Here is a 17,792-nt window from a genome sequence, read left to right as displayed (position 1 = left end):
TTGTTCTTTCCTTCTCTCTTGACCTCTTTTCATATAATGTGATTGTTTGTCTTAAACATGTCTGTCATTTTTTTTTTGTGTTGTGCGACCCTGAATGTGTCTCTAAGGAGTTATTTCTACACTCCATGTCGTCGCTTTGTGAGGTATAGTGACACAGCTCAGGATGCTATTGTTATTTTTGTTCAACTTTAGTGAATTTTATCATTAGCACATGCTATTAGCACATCATTAGGGCTTCCGAGTCCCTGTAGTCTTGTTATACTCTCTGTCTCTTCTTAACATTGGAACTGCATTTGATGTTGGATGTACAGTAAGTGAAATGCATGAGTCAAAGAGCATGAGGTACAGATTATACAGAAACTATATATATAAAAACATCTATGCCAACCACTGTTCCACTCGAATGCTTGAGGGCCGGATATTCTTAAAGGGGTAGCTCACCAAAAGTGAAAATCCTGTCTTCTACTCACTTTACAGTGTTTAAAACCTGTCTGAACACTTGAAATGTAGTGTGTGATTCATATGGATAACTTATTAACTCATGATGCTTTTGCATCCATTTAAAACTCCCAGTCTCACTCATTATAATAACACAGAAAAAGAAAAGCCGATAAGACTAGCTTCTTTTGTGTTTCACAGACGGAATTAAGTCATACAGGTTTAAAACAACATGAAGGTGAATATGTGACAGGCTTTTAGTTTTTAGGTGAACTTTTCCTTTAAAGCTCCCATGTCTCATAGAGTTTAGCATTTTTTTGTCATTATTCCCCCTTGAAGTCCAGTTAAGCAGGCTGTTTGTCTACTGTACCTTTAAGTACTGCAAATGACCTGTTTTGATTAATACTATGAATGATAGATAGAGAGATAGATAGATAGACCTTTTGAATGAATAATTTTATTTTTATTTTGATATGTGCATTTCATTGCATTGTTTTTGTTTAAATACTTCTATATAGCTGTATTTTTACTTCACTTTTAGTTTTAATACTTTAGCTTATTTTAGTTTAAGTTTTTAAGATCTTCCTGTACCTTCAAGATTTTAAAATTAGGCCTACCTCTGTTTTGGTTGGCTAATCTCTTCACATGTAAAACTACAGTAGCAATTATATACTCTTATTTAGTCTTTAAAGTCCATGTAAAGCAATATTTAAATGTGTTCTGAGTTTGTCATATCATAGAAAAATGTTAATAGCCACCCAAACAAATGTGAATGATAAAAAATGCCATAAGTTATTAAAATCTTGAAAAAATAAGCAGTATTCTCTGTTCTCAAAAGCTGGGGGCGTGTCCACTGTCAGCGCTGAAACCACGCCCACTCACAGTAAACACACAAGGCAACTTACACTCATTAGTGGGCATGTACAGCCGACAATAGCACCAGATGTCGGCGGTATGGAAGGATGAAGGCCAGGTCCTCTTCTTGATATCACCGTTTTCAGGAAATTTAAATAAGGAGACTGATCTGTTTTTTAAATAATCGCAAGGTAATGTGCATTTACGTGATGAAGGCATAGCCAGCTAGCAAACTGTACACTGAAAAAAAAAAAAAAAGAACTGTTGAATTTACTTAAAAAAGCAGTGTGAAGTGGTGCAACTATATTGAGTAATTGGTGCAAATAACAATTTAGTTGTATGAACAAAAGAAATTCACGTAAAGCAGACAAGATTTCTTTGAGTAAATACAATTATTTGAATTTGTCACTGTTACATAATATTTATATGCATAATATTTCAAAGCATGCTGGGAACGACGGATCCACTGCCCAGTTAGTTATATCAACATTAATTTGTGTGTTTCACTTAGTTAAGTTCATGTAGTTACATGAGTTTTTTTTAAGGAATGTGAACAAGGAAGGTTTGAGTGAAACAACAGTGAAAGATAAATTTTAAGCCAGGGCTCTTCAAGTACTTTCATTCAAGTGCCATATTATCAAATCAAAAAGTTGAGGTGGGCCGGGGGATCTTATTGGTAAAAATGATTTTATTAATTATTAGGCTTAAATGAAAATATTCTCACAGTGAGACTTGGTAACCACACGTAAAACCATACAGCTACTCACTACCATTGTCAAATGATATTATATTATGATATGTTATATAGGCCTAAAAAAAAGCCTAAACACAGGTACAAACTACACCTTAACAAAGAAATATAAATATATTGCAATATAAATGCCTATAACTTAGTATTCATTATAAATATTCCACATTTCCACAAACCATGGTAATTTACTACAGTTCTTGCTAAATGTTTGTAAGAGTGGTGATTTTGGGATTTAAAAGTCTTTTAACTTCACTTATGGCACGTTTCTCCTGTTTTCCTCATCAGTCTTGTCAGGAATGTTGAGGCACGTTGAGGCTGTTTCGTCCAATTTAAAACTAGTTTAATCATCGAGTGATTTTTAGTTTGTAAACGAGAGGTGTGTATCGAATTGAAACGCTTCCTTCACTGGATGTCGCTGTTTAATTATGGTGACCGGGAATAAACAGCTGGCGTGTTTTTAGACCTCAGAGTGTTAAGCTTTTGTTCCGTTATCCACTGGGCCGTGCTGCGCAGTTTAAAGTAAACTAGTGAAACACATGAAAACAGCACTATTTGTTCCGTATTTGTTGTTACTGACCGAGAAACAACTTCAGATGATTCAGTGACAGAGCGGTCCGAGTGAATCCGAATAGTTCAGATCATTATACAAGCGCGTTTGGCCAGTTGACGAAAAAGAAAGAATCGAGACAAAAGGTTGATTTATTCACGAGTGACTAGTATCGCTTGTTCCTTCAATAGAATTATGGGACTGAAAACACACAAAAATAGTGAAAAATTTGGCTAACTCCACAATTCAGTACGACATAGTTCATAGTCTTTGTGACATCTTTTCAGTAATACATTTATAATATTTATAATGTGTTTAGAAACAAATCTCTGAATTGCCTTTACATGGACTTTAAAAAAGTATGGAAAATGAATCCATGTTGTGATGTTTGCAAACATGACATCTTATGTTAAACTCTCATGATATCATGAAAACTTACTGTGATTTTGAGTGGTAGACAGTGGTGGGCTCATGGATGTGGGTGTTATCGGAAAAGTACATACTGATATGTGTAATTCAGGTGAATGTTCTCCCGTCCCTCAGTAAAGAGCAGCAGAGGTCACTGCAGAAGATGTCCATTTGGGAGCAGCGCACCAACCAGCTGCGCAGACACAATCTGCGCAACAGCAGCGAGGCCCTTTACAACGAACTAGAGCCCGAAGAGCGTCTGCGCGTGTCTTCAGCACTGCATCTGCGGCCCGACATGAAGGCTCACCACGATCGTCCGCTGGTGGTGGAACATCGAGACGGCACTGTGGACAGTTCCAAGACTGATGGAGATGGAGACACTCGAGAGTGTCAACCATCCTCCGCAAACCCAAGGAAACACCATCGATGTCGAGGAGAGAACGGAGATGCAGGGGAGGGGCGGCACCATAGACACCACAGCCGAAACAGAGAGCACCAGGGCGGCCTGGAGCGCAGCTGCAGTCAGGATGGGGGACAAAGGAACCACCAAACGGCTGGCTCTCCTGAGGAGGGCATAGGGATAGAGGATAGAGAACACAGACACCACCATTCTCGCCGATCCAGAGAGCTCAACGGGAATGGCAACGGCACGATCGGTAATGGAGGCAGGGGTGAGAGTAGGATACGAGGTCACAGAGAGGTCGAAGGAGGGAATGGAGAGAAGAAGAGACACCGGCCCCGCGTTAAAGCCCAGTCCACACTGGATGGAGAAGAATGCAGGGAGAATGGAAAACGCAGGTAAGTTCTCAAAGCCCCGGTATACTTCAACCGAAATCGAAGAACGAACTGATGTGATGTCATTTCAAACAAAATCTGGCCAAAATGAAGTTTGTTTGGAGTTTGTTTTGCACGTTCGAAACAGCTTGCCAAAGCGAACTTTCCAGCTGTTAAACACCTTCATACTACCATTGGTGTGTGGCAGTAACATACTAGGTAGGTGTGGCTCTGAGGCTCCACCTTCTTTGACGTGGAAATCTTCTCTGGTTCATTTCTTCAGTTTAGTCCGTCGAGGCCAGACGTCCTTGAGTGAAAACATGAACACACTGGAAAGACGATTTATAGTAGAAAATGAGGTTGTAATTCTTATGAAATGAGACACTTGCACTGGTTTTCATGTTTAGTACTGTAAAGTTGCTTGCTTTTAAGCAATCTATTGTATAAAGTGCTATATAAATAAACGTAACGTGACTTTACTAGAGTGCTAAATTGCAGAGCTCATGCAAACATCCATGTTGCTATGATGATCAGATTCTTATGCTTTATTTAAAAAAAAAAAAAAAACTTGCTGTTTTCTCATTTTGTTGTGTGATTATTTTGTTATTGAGAGGAAAGCGCACAGTACATATTTACATATTCATCTAAACGCGCTCTCAGCAGATATCGCTGGTCACGTATTTCCAACTTCGTTTTACCCCTAAGCGAAGAACGAAGAAGAACTTCGCCGTGAGTATATCGGGGCCTTCAGACTGTATGCCGGCCCCCAAAAAAGTATTTGGTCACTTAAAGGGATAATTCACCCAAAAATGAAAATTCTGTCTTTATTTACTCATCCTCATGTTGTTCCAAACCTGTATGGTTTTATTTCTTCTGAAGAACACAAAAAAAGAAGATATTTTGAATCTTGTTGATAACCAGTTATTTTCAGTTCCCATTGACTTCCTTTGTATTTTTGTCCATATAATGGAAGCCAATTGGAACCAAAACTGTTTGGTTATCAACATTCTTTAAAATATCTTTTATGTTCCATAGAACAAAGAAAGTCATACAGGGTGAGTGAATGATGACAGAATCTTCATTTTTGAGTGAACCATCTCTTTAAGCCATACTTTAATAAAAAAAAAAAAAAAAATCTGTACATTTAGATAACAAGAATACTAAACAAAGTGTAATCTGCAAACAAATAGGGCTTTTGTCAAAACTAACTTCACATTTATGAGCAATTTTTGCAATATCTTTTAACCAGCTTGTTTCAAGGTGATTTTCAGTGCATGTATGAAGTCAGTTCTCCTCATGTTTACACAAGTGTAGCAGAGTAACCAAACGTATAGTTTATCACATGAATTTTGAATATGTTCCACTAATGTTTGATGAAGTGTCCAAATACTTTTTTCTTCATTTTAAACAGTACATCTATTGTTTTAAAATTTTAAATCTTTCAAATGTTTTGCTTAAAATGTCTGTTGTTTTTCTTTAAAATAAATGACATTACTTTGATTTTCTGTTATATAATGCAGTGTTATTCATCATCTCATGTGGGACATTTTGAGTGTATTATCAGACATGACATTTGTTGCTACAACTTCATTGTTGCTTTGATGTGCATGTACTTAGAAAAGCATTAGTGAGCACTTTGAGTTATTTTGTGTGTGTGTATATATATATATATATATATATATATGTTGTATATTATTTTGTTCAGATGTATAGCTTTCCATTATTACAGGGGCAGACCGACAGAAACAGACAGCCTAGCCACCAGCCCTCTCCAGTCTCCTACTGATGAGAAGCCAGAAGTCACGGATAATCTAAAAAACAGCACCAGAGCAGGCCCAACCGGAGTCAACATCCCCGTCACCATAACTGCCCCGCCAGGAGAGACCATAATCATTCCCAGTAAGTATTATTTTACATTTATAACAGACTTTTAATAACAGACTATTCACTTTCAGTTTAATTTAAGTATTTCCTATTAACTACAGAATCAATTTTGCAAAAGCAGCACTGCTAAAAAGAAGGCAGCATTGATTGTTTATTTGACACTTGTGACATTCTCTCCTCATTTTTGCTCTTATGATTATCTGTTTGACAGTGAACAACATTGATGGTGACAGTTTACTGCTGAACGAGGAAAAGAAGGATCTTGATGAGCTAAATCAGAATGCGCCCAAACTCATTTTGCCCTACAGCTCCATGTTTGTGTTTGGTCCAACTAACCCGTGAGTTAAACCCCGAATATTATGTTCTAGTGAAGTCTTCACGAGAGATATGAAATGTGTTTCACATATATTGCCTGTTTAGAAGAACTGTGAATGAACATTTAGATTTCATGTACCTACTGAATAGTTTGAATAAGTGTTTTCATGTTGCCTCTGTAGAGTGAGACGGCTGTGTCATTATGTGGTGAACCTGCGGTATTTTGAGATGTGTATCCTCACAGTCATCACCATGAGTAGCATCGCTCTCGCTGCTGAAGACCCTGTGCAGGCCCATGCCCCCCGCAATGACGTAAGACACGCTGATCCATATTTTTAAATATGCCATTTTTTTGTTTGAAATGTTATCTTATAAATCTATAAAATTCAACGTACATTGACCTCATTGTCGCTGTCTTTCATTGTAAGCTTGGGTTATGACATCAGTGGCATTTACATAACTCAAAACCAGTCCCGTAGGGTAATATGGCAGCCCTTGTCTGAACTGTCATGCTGAGGGTTGTCACTAGCCCCTCTGAATGCCTTTTGCAAATTTTTTTTTCTTTCTGGGACAGCCTGTGAAACATCCTAGGTATATATGACTTTCTTCTTTCAGACGAACACAAATTAAATAATATGGTGAGAGGCGTCAAAGTTTACGCTACTCCTGTATCACATGGCCATCTGCCAGGAGCCAGTTATTTAAGTTTTTAACGTTTTAAATATGGAAATTTTTCTTACACAAATGCATTGCTTCGCTTCAGAAGGCATTTATTAACCCCCTGGTGCCAAGTGGATATCTTTTATGATGGATGGTTGAACTTTTTTTGGGGGTTCAAAATCTCGTCTTCTATTCACTGCCATTATAAAGCTTGGAAGAGCCAGGACATTATTTAATATAACTTTGATTGTATTTGTCTAAAAGAAGAAAGTCATATACACCGAGGATGGCTTGAGGGTGAGTAAATCATGGGATAATTTTCATTTTTGAATGAACTATCCCTTTAAGCGCCCCCTGCAACAACGTTAGCCCATAAAGGTAGCACTGAATAACAGAGAATTACAGTACATGTAAACATGTCTTCAAGAATCCCATTGCCCACTGTTTTATTTCTCATTGATTCATTGAGCATGATTGGTTTGTCTGATGAATCTCTGCTTTCACACAATATTCCCCAACTGCTCATGTGGGAGGAAGGAAAGGAAGTAAAAACTTGCATTTATTTGAAACATCTATTTTTGTCTCTCATAAAAATACATTGTACATCATGTCTGTTCTGTTTTGAAGATTATTGAATTACTTGCTGAATCATAGCTGCACTGGGGCCAAACACTGTGGTTTACACTGAGATTTTTGTATTATTTGTGGCATCATACACTTTCCTTTGCTCAAACGCTCTCTGGGACTGCAGCAATAGGAAGAAAATGACTGCTTATTTCTAGCACTCAAACTGTTCTGTGGTTCCCTCAGGTGCTGAAATACCTAGATTACGTCTTCACTGGTGTGTTCACATTTGAGATGGTTATAAAGGTAAATAAAACCTCCTTGTCACTGTGTCATTGATGCAAGGATGTATTTTTATTTTTTTGCAGTATTAAATAATATGGATTTTATCATTTTTGTTTATTTACACTATTACCCTTCAAATGTTTGGGGTTGGCATGATTCATTCATGTTTTTAAAAGAAGCCTCCTATGCTCACCGAGACTGCATTTATTTGATCAAAATACAGTAAAAACTTCAATATTGTTTATTTTTCTATTTAAAAGAACAGTTTTCTATTATAATATATTTTAATATATTTTAAAATGTAATTTATTCTTGCAATGACAAAGCTGAATTTTCAGCATCAATTCTCCAGTCTTCAGCGTCACATGATCTTCCCGAAATCATTTTAATATGCTGATTTGCTGCTCAAGAAACATTTCTTATTATTATCAATGTTGAAAACAGTTGTACTGCTTAATATTTTTGTTGAAACCCTGATACTTTTTCTTCAGGATTCTTTGATGAATAGAAAGTTCAAAAGAACAGCATTTATTTGGTAACATTATAAATGTCTTTACTGTCACTTTTGATCAATTTAATGCGTCCTTGCTTGAATATTAGTGTTTATTTCTATTTTTTGTTCATTTCCTCCCTTCTAGATGATCGATCTTGGGCTGCTGTTGCATCCTGGGTCTTACTTCAGGGACCTGTGGAACATACTGGACTTCATCGTAGTCAGCGGTGCTCTGGTGGCCTTCGCCTGCTCGTGAGTGGCTTTTTTTGTAATTCTGTCAGAGCGGAGCAGAGACGAGCAGACTGTCAGTTCAAATCCAGCAAGAGAGCATTCAGTCGAAAATGACGGAAACAGGATGTGACTGCCTGCTGTTTAGTATCTGGTGTGAGATGAAACTCTGTGATGAGGGGAAGTGTGGCATCTGTGTGTAGTTTGGTCTTCGGAACTGATCGGTTTAACGTGCATCTGTTTTTTTTTTAGCTCATAATGGGATCATGTGCAGTGTGCACACCTGTGTTAATGGTTCGGATTTAGTATTTCCCACAGGAGCTGAGCCCGACAGTTGCAAAGAGGACATATTTGATTCTTATTGTTCCTGAGCCGCAATTATAATTAGTAATGATTTGCTAAGTGCGCTATTATGCTTCTAATTGATTGATTTTAAGATGTTCATCTGATGGACGATAAAACGACAATAAAATCCCTTAGACTCACAATGAAGTAGGTACCTGGAAACCACCTAAGCCACAAGTCACTCTAGCATCCTACATCAGCCATTAGGTTTAGGGTTAGCGATATGGTTCAGACTAAATTTTCAGACAGGAATGTTATTCCAGGATATGTTGACCCAGGAACGCATCTAACTTGGCAAAATCAGGCCATTCTACAACCATATAGCCATCACCATGGCAACCACCATGACATCACAGCGGAGAGTTTTTCATGGCTTAGAGCTAACATAATGAAGTTTATGAAGCCAGTTGGGTACAGATTTCTCTGCAAGGCAAACATAAACGCACACATTTGGTTTGACAGCGCGTGTGTGATTTGTGTAATAAATGCAAGGTCTAGTGTGGCTGAATCTTCTTAGTCGTCATGTGCAGATGCTCAGCTATCTCTCTCCACCTCTGCATTTGACAGAAAAACCATGGGGTGCTTTAAAATAGCTGTAAAAGAGGTGATAGAAAACTGCTCCGCTTTTGAGACCAGACATTATGTGTGAGTTGGCAGCTGTATTATTCAGTGCAGAAATTCTCCACCAGCTCCAACTGGCACCTGTGCTTCTGATGGTGGCACTATAGCATATCTAACTACATGATATGCTGATTAATTAATTAAATTAATCACAAATTAATCACACATCAAATTTGGCTGAGAAATTACCCCCAAAAGATAATTTAAAGTCATTATTTTGTCAAATAAGGAAAGCATCAAAAAGTAGCTTTAGAAATAAATATTTTATTTGATTTAAAGGTGCTAAAGAGGATGTTTTGTTTTATACATTTTTGCAATATTACTTGAAACTGTCTTTACTAACTGATAAAAGACTATTTATTAGGTGCACTGAAAGGAATAATATTAATACACATCATCTGTGCACGAGGTAGGGCCTTAAAAACATCAGCCAATCGTTTACGCGATGATCGGCCCTCTGGCTTGTCAATCACTGCCGTGACGTTCCTTGTGAGAGACGAGCGCGGCTGCGCGCTCCAGTAACTTCCCACACTCCACAGGCGCCGCATGCAGTGTTTTTGTCAGGAGACAGGAGTAACAACTGCAGATTATGAGTTACCTGCGGTGAGTCCAACATAATGAATCCACTAACACGACACAGCGAATGCTGGTGGTAAACAAACACTCGTGTTCCAATACTCGTGTTTACGAGTTTTGGGAGGCGTTCCTTTGAAATGAGCTGTGAAGGAGGGGGGCTGTTCTTACGCATGCGCTCATTTGAAAAACTCACTAACAGTCTTTGGTTTCTCAGTTGACGAAAAAATCCTCTCTATTACCTTTAACATAAAATTTATTACACATAAACTTTTAGGCTACAACAGCTATTATTATTATTATTATTAATTTTTCTGAAGCTGCATTTTAATTAGTATTTAGATATATTTACGGAAGAGTTTGGTTACCTACGTAGCCCTGCACATGACATTCAGGAAAAGAATAGTAGGCTAAATCGCGCACAATTTACTAATTCGTTCCCTCGATTTGCTATTTCATTTCCTCAATTTGCTAAATCGTGTTGACGATTAATATTTTGCTCCCCAAATCGTGCATGATTTATTAATTTTTTCCCTCGATTTATAAACCGTGTGCGCAATTTACTATTTCTTTCCTTTAATTTGCTAAATCTTGCGCACGATTTAGCAAATGCAGGGAATGAAATAGCAAATCGAAGTAATGAATTAGTAAATCGTGTGCACAATTTGATCTTTTTCTTGCGTGTTGTGTGCGATTTATTTAGGGTAGTATTCGCTCTGGATTCAGTTCACTGTTGTATAGTGATTATAAATGTATCTCATACTGTGTTCTGCTCTTTCTGATTCTCCTGTGCTTGTTTCTCTTGAACTGTGCTGTAATCTTCTTTTCTCTCCTGTGCTGTTTTTCAGTGGTTTATAGCAAGCTTGTGTCCTGTGGGCTTTAATGTTTCTCATTTAGTTCCTTCTTTCTCCATCCATCTTTCTTTCTCTTTCTGTCTCTCTCTCTCGCTTTCTTTATCTTCCCTACCATTCCCTCTTGCTTGCGTTGCTTTCAGGAGCTTCATGGGGTACGCATTTGTTATTACCTGCTTTTCGTTAATCTGCCTGAGTATGAGTGTGTGTTTGTGTGGATAAGGAATCGCTAGACCAGTTCAAGACATTCACAAGACCTGTGAAACTACACTTCCCTAGAACACGACTAGACATAAGCAGGGTCTAAAATAATTCAATACAATAATAAATCAATACACTTCAGCAAGTAAATAAAACTGAGCTGCTCACTAAGTTCGGTAACTTTATAAAGAAGCCCAACATAATACATTCTTTAAATCCAATTGACCCTTAGCAAAGACCCGCCCCCCTTAGTTACGATAAAACAAGGGAACAATAAAAACATTTTGTGGCTATTTAATGTGTCGTGACAGATTGTTGTCGTGCCTCAGCTCAAGCGGCTCATGAACCAATCATCTCTTCCTACTAGTTAAGTAAACACGAATGAACATGAGAATAAATGTTGTTTAAAACGCGGAAAGACGTAAATACACACAATTTTACAAGTTCAAGTCCACCAACTCCTGACTGCTTTGTCGGACAAAATGCTGGATTTGGCGTTATGATTGGTTAGATCGCTTGTCAATCAAACTCCTGGCAAAGGGTCAATTGTAAAAAAAAAAAAAATAGAATGATACTTACTGCTGTAAGTGATGTGCAAATCAGATTAAAGATCTACCAACCATCTACTATAGAAAACATTTGTTGTGACTTATCTTTTATTTTTACATGTATTTATTTATTTATTTATTCCTTATTAAGCCACCATAAACAAAATATAGAGAAATAAAGAAAAGAGTTTGTATTTTTTAATGAAAAATACCTTATCTCATATTTAATATACAAAAAAAAAATTATATATGAATGAATTACAAAAGGCTTGTTTATACAAAGTGCACTAAAATGATCTATTTTACTTATACTTGCTGTACACAATAAGCATCCATCACTAGGAGTTGCATGAACCTCTAGCACATGCATGCGTTTTCTTATAGTGTGTGTGGTTGTGTGTATGTGACATTTGCAGGTCTGTGACCTTTTCACATTTGTGATTTTTATTCCATGTTTCGATGCCTCTATATTTACCACTGAATGTGATTTATCTCGCAGAGATGTTACAAATAAACCAACAGTAACTAATAATCCTCCACTGCATTATGTCTTTGATTAATGCAATGTTTTATTGTGCACTAGAGTTGCTTCGATGCTTTTAATCTTTCTTTGCTGTTCGTCCTTCCACAGTGTTTCTGCTCAATGACAGCTCTCTTCCGTTCTGATCTCATTTAATCTCTTCATGCTGATCTGCATTTACTGCTTACTCTGTGTCTGTGACGTGGCTTATTATGTGTGTGTTTCTGTGTTTGTGCACATGTGCATGGTTTTTCATCGGTTTTCCTCGTCAGATCACAGCAAAGCGTGACCAGGTGGGGACAGTCTACTGTATATATCTATAAAAACATACCCTTAACCACCCAACCTCCCCACGGACCACTCCAAACTCACCACCCTTTGACTCTTCCTCTCATTCAGCATTTGTGGAAAGGGATGGACCTACTTTTTCCCCAATTACATGACCTTTGACCTTTGCAAGGGCTTATAGAAACTACTACTCCTACTGTTTTCAGAGGACAGCCACCCCTTATGATAATGGACAAACATAAGATGAATTAGTTCTGATTATTGCTATTAAATTATAGCATAAACTGAATATCAGCTACATACAGTACATATCAAAAGAAGTTCTTGATTTCTTCTATTTTAGAAGCTTACAGAATATATAAAATAAAATACAGGATTTCCCACAAAAGATCTTTTCCCCACAATTACATGGTGAAAATGTATAATGTCACAATAAAAATCTTAAGATTAATTTCTATATAATTTATTGTGTTTTCTGTTAATTTTGGGCTTAAATTTGAACATGATATGAGATTAACTCTTGTATCAGGGTGCATCAGGAAGCTTTATCCTGTCACAAACATTAGCCAGAACCAGTTCAGCACTGGACCTCTTGTGTGATGGGTGGTTGGAGACAGGTCCTCTGAAATCTATGGGAGTATAGTTGACTGTCTCGTTCTGTAGAGATCCACATGCACCCATGGGGTGTGTGTGTTATTGATAGACATTGCATGGACATTGCATGCCAGTGTGATAGAGTCCCAACTCCTCAATGGAGAGAAAAAGTAAGCATACTAATCACAGAGCTAAGCTAAACCTAAACCCACTCTCTCTTTAGTATCAGGAAGCATATCATATGCTTATTTGCCATGCAAAGCATTTGAAGTTTTTATTTTGAATGATGAATGGTTTTAAGACACGCAGACACAGAGAAAAAGCTTATCTTAGTGAACTTTCGACTGTCAAGGAAACATCTCACCGTGCAGAAGAACTCAGCTTTTTTTGGTTTAAACAAGGTTCAAATTGAGGTTATTCTTGAGCTTAGACATGTCTGCTGAAGTTTAGAGTAAAAGATTTTTTAAATAGCCTTTCTTATTTTTTCAGGCGAGTTCCATTCTGAACTGTGTAATTGCACCTGCCATTCAATGTGAATCTGCCAGCTGTAACATTCAGAGAATGAATCATTCAGCATGTCATTGATGTTGACAGTCTTCTCTGACTTCATTTAACTTCAAGTCAATCCTGAAAACATAGTTAAACTGAATGGAACTCAAACATCAAAGCGACATTAATTATTAAGACTTCAAAAGGGTTTATTTTCTGTTTAATTCATTTCATTAGTGGTGTATCACTGTTATGATTGCTCAAATTTATTTAAAAACCAAAACAAAAAAAAGTATTAAACTTCATTGTACACTCTAAAAAATGCTGGGTTGAAAATGGACAAACCCAGCAATTGGGTTGTTTTAGCCCAGCAGTTGGGTTAAATGTTTGCCCAACCTGCTGGGTAGTTTTACTTAACTAAACTATTGCTTAAAAACTACAGTATTGCTTACTTAAAATGAACCCAAAATATCTTGAAAATTAACATGTATTAATATATTAAACATATAAACATTTTAATTTCATTTTAGATTCATTTTAAGTCAGCCATATAGTCATTTTCAAACAATAGTTGGGTTAAATAAAACTGCCCAGCAGGTTGGGCAAACATTTAACCCAACAGTTGGGTTAAAACAACCCAATCGCTGGGTTTGTCCATTTTCAACCCAACTTGGGTTGTTTTTAACCCAGAATTTTTTAGAGTGTAGGTTTAGAATTCATGACTTTTGCCTGGTGGATTATAAAACAAGCGAAAAATCCCTTAAACTTGCAGTAAATAATGCACCTGAACAACATTTAGAGACCAGGATCCATTTGCATATAACACATCCACTATGGTAAAACTGTGTCTAAAGAACTAGCCTGAAAAACTAGCCATTAGCTAAGGGGTAATCTGTTTTATATTTCGGATTCGAATTAAGCCAATCTACTTTTTTTATGTGATTCTTTTAAAAGTCTTGAAGAAAAAAAATAAGATGATTTGTATGATGACTCTAGGATATTTATGCAACTGGCCACAGAACATGATAGAAATTTGGGTGTCTTTCGGCTTGGGCCAGTAAGCAACCACTCAGAACACCCTAGCAACTGAATAGAAACACCCTGGCAACCACCCAGAACATCCATGCAACATGGCAACTTTTTTTTTTTTAAGCTTTTTGAGCATCAGTATATGTCTTGGCCAACTGTGGTTTTTACAAAGAGACCATTCCTGCTGAATGGATTGTTTCTTTGAATCTTTTTCTGGTAAATGAGTGTTATTTTACAGAAATTTTAAATGATATTTATTGTCATCCTCAGAGGTAGGTTTGTTTCTGTAGAATAACCTCCCCTTGAAAGCATGCTTTCTACTAACCAAATATTCTCTAGCTAATGTAATTCTGAATTACATGATGGGCTGGAGGAAGTGATTAGCTCATTAAAATGTAATTGAATTGAGTTTGGGCTTTGTGCATGTGCTGGCAGATGACATCAAAATGCATTGTGTATGTTAAAATGTGTGAATGCAAGCGTGTTCGAAATGTTTATAAGTCATTGCTTTTTCCTTACAGAGGAACTAAAGGCAAGGACATCAACACCATCAAGTCCCTAAGGGTCCTTCGAGTCCTGAGGCCTTTGAAGACCATCAAACGTTTGCCTAAACTGAAGGTAATGTCCTACTATCTTTTTTTTAGTCTGCTTAGCTCTTATGAGGAGCATGCAGTGGAATTAGGGGGGTTTAGTTGTACAATTACAAGATCAGATCCACCAAAGTGAAAGATTATCATTAATTAAAACTCATAGAGGATCTATCATTTGAGTTGCATACAGTCCTATTGAAAGGCATCAATAACAATATGCTAACTATAGTGTTGTTCATGCTGTCGTTGTTATTGGTAACTAAAACTAACAGTTTTAAAGAACTTATTATCTGTAATTACCAGCACTCAGAATAAGCGGTTATTGATTCATAGACATGATAAGGTAATAATAAAGATGTTCATTGAAACTGATAACATGTCAATGTATGGTTTTAAGGTAAAATGGAAAATTAAATAAAATCAATAATCAATAAAAAAGTTATTAATGCACTTAAAAAAAATTCTTAGCACCCCATCTGAACTGTTAGGCACTCCCTTAGCATCCCCAAGAAAAAAATCCTGGAGCCACCACTCTGTGATTTTTGCTTGTTTGTGTGTACATTTTGCAGGCAGGGATGCCCCTTGTGTAGACCTCGACATTAACAGCCTTGTCGCATCTTTCTCTGTAATCAAATCACACACTTAGGCACACAAACAAATCGTTTTAGAGACACTTACTGTTATCTCATTACATGGCTATATCATACATTTAAACTTACATTTCACACCATAATTTGTTCATTTGGCTGAAGATTCATCACCAGTGGCATTAGAATAAATAATAGCTAACAAATAAAACTGCAGCTTAGCTTAGTCACAAAACTAATGCACAGATAAAGCCTCACAGGACCACAGAGACATGTATCCTGCCTACAGAGATCTTATTAGCATCAATGCCAAAAAATATATATTACTCAGTACTAATAATGATACCCTGAGGATAATAAACGAGCAAAAACAACAGAAAAATGAGTAGATTTACACATCCCCCCACTCACATTTTATCCTCAGCCTAAGTGCATTCGTGATTATGTAGTGCAAGAGGAGCAGTAATCAATTAAGTCACAGCCTACAGTTAGCGAAGTTGTGTGCTTTCACCAAGGCCTTGTGACATTAACACACGGCGACGCATTCTACACAGCTGGATTTAATGAAGTTGTGCATTATAGACTGCATGTGTGGCAGCGAGGCTGTCCACTGTTTGCAGGAGATCTGATTTGTGCTGTTTGTGTGTCCCCAGGCTGTGTTTGACTGCGTAGTGAACTCTCTGAAGAATGTGCTCAACATCCTCATCGTTTACATCCTCTTCATGTTCATCTTCGCCGTCATTGCTGTGCAGCTTTTCAAAGGGAAGTTTTTTCACTGCACCGATGAATCCAAAGCCCTGGAGAAGGACTGCAGGTATGGCTGTGCTCGTGTTGGACTGTCTGGATATATTCTACATGGATGGATGGAGGGAAGAGAAAGAGTGGAGGAGAGAGGAGGATGAAAGTGAAAGTAGAAAAGATGGAAAGGAAGAGGAAAGGAATGGAAGTAAGGTTTTCAGGCAGACAGGAAAATCAAAAGGTAAAAAGAAAAGGAGTGAAGTAGTGTTATTGTAATATGTTTTACATGCTAGGATAGTTATTTGAATTAGCTTTTTGAATTTATTTTTATAATTAATTAATTTAATTAAATATTACTATTTAAGTTTTAGTGTAGTTCAGTATTGTATTTTTTTTTCAAGCCTGGAATTCTAGTGCTTCAACAAACTTTTTTCAGTTAGTTGCCAAGAGAACATTTTCTCTGTTTATATTTTATTTTATTTCAATTAGCTAAAATGTTTTAATAGTTTTAATTAACAATATTAACCCTGGAGCAAAGGAACTAGAGTGAACAAAAAAGGAGAAGGAAGGAAGGAAGCTAAGAAGCAAGGAAGCAAGCAAGGAAGAAGAAAATTAAAGGAAGGAAGGAAGGAAGGAAGTTTAATTAAGGAAGGAAGGAAGGATGGAAGGAAGGAAGGAAAATTAAATCAAGGTAGGAAGGAAGGATGGAAGGAAGGAAGTTTAATTAAGGAAGGAAGGAAGGAAGGAAGGAAGGAAAATTAAATCAAGGAAGGAAGGAAGGAAGGAAGGAAGGAAGGAAGGAAGGAAGGAAGGATGGAAGGAAGGAAGTTTAATTAAGGAAGGAAGGATGGAAGGAAGGAATGAAAATTAAATCAAGGAAGGAAGGAAGGAAGGAAGGAAAATTAAATTAAGGAAGGAAGGATGGAAGGAAGGATGGAAGGAAGGAAAATTAAATCAAGGAAGGAAGGAAGTTATATTAAGGAAGGAAGGAAGGAAATTATATCAAGGAAGGAAGGAAGGAAATTATATTAAGGAAGGTATATTAAAGAAGGAAGGAAGGAAATTATATCAAGGAAGGAAGGAAGGAAATTATATTAAGGAAGGAAGGAAGGAATGAAGGAAATATAGGCTGTGTCTGAAAACTGGAAAAAGCTGCCTCCCGAGGACACATTTCAAGGTAGTAAGGCATCAAGGCACGTCCGAATCCAATGTTAGCTTAACTTCCTCTCTCAAGAGATACCTTCCTCAGATCGATTTTTGAAGGAAGCATAGATGTATCCTTAGCAGCCTTTGATATCCCACAATCCTGTGCTTTCCATTCTTTGACAGTTGATCTAGAAAAATAAAGATGGCGTCCGAAAGTTGCGTTTACTGCTCAGTTTGTGTATAAATGTATGATTTTGACCAACATATTTCAATTTTGATATCATTTCTATCGAGAAATTACTACTGTAGTAATTCAATATTTGTTTAGTTCTCACCAAAGCTCGCGTTATATTGCAGTAGATCATTAAACTGTTACGCTGCCTCAGAAGTCTGTCCGAAATCAATTTCGTGAGGTGCCTTCATGCACAAATGCTGCCGTACAAGTCATTCTCTTATAAGATAGTGAGGCA

The 17,792-nt window shown here is 37.1% G+C and overlaps 1 protein-coding gene across 1 annotated transcript in view; it reads left to right on the top strand.

Moving 5' to 3' along the window:
- The window catches only part of cacna1bb (calcium channel, voltage-dependent, N type, alpha 1B subunit, b), a 194,733-nt gene that overhangs the window by 127,278 nt on the left and 49,663 nt on the right, over positions 1-17,792 (top strand). The window contains exons 20-30 of the mRNA XM_067376885.1: positions 108-143; positions 3,135-3,797; positions 5,503-5,672; positions 5,869-5,995; positions 6,155-6,284; positions 7,443-7,502; positions 8,120-8,226; positions 10,736-10,747; positions 12,134-12,154; positions 14,783-14,879; positions 16,092-16,252. Of these exons, the coding sequence (XP_067232986.1) occupies positions 108-143; positions 3,135-3,797; positions 5,503-5,672; positions 5,869-5,995; positions 6,155-6,284; positions 7,443-7,502; positions 8,120-8,226; positions 10,736-10,747; positions 12,134-12,154; positions 14,783-14,879; positions 16,092-16,252 (1,584 nt within the window). The remainder of the gene's footprint in view (positions 1-107; positions 144-3,134; positions 3,798-5,502; positions 5,673-5,868; positions 5,996-6,154; positions 6,285-7,442; positions 7,503-8,119; positions 8,227-10,735; positions 10,748-12,133; positions 12,155-14,782; positions 14,880-16,091; positions 16,253-17,792) is intronic.

This window comes from Chanodichthys erythropterus, chromosome 22, assembly GCF_024489055.1.
Source record: "Chanodichthys erythropterus isolate Z2021 chromosome 22, ASM2448905v1, whole genome shotgun sequence".
NCBI classification, from domain to species: domain Eukaryota; kingdom Metazoa; phylum Chordata; class Actinopteri; order Cypriniformes; family Xenocyprididae; genus Chanodichthys; species Chanodichthys erythropterus.
This window is presented reverse-complemented; position numbering and strand designations above follow the sequence as displayed.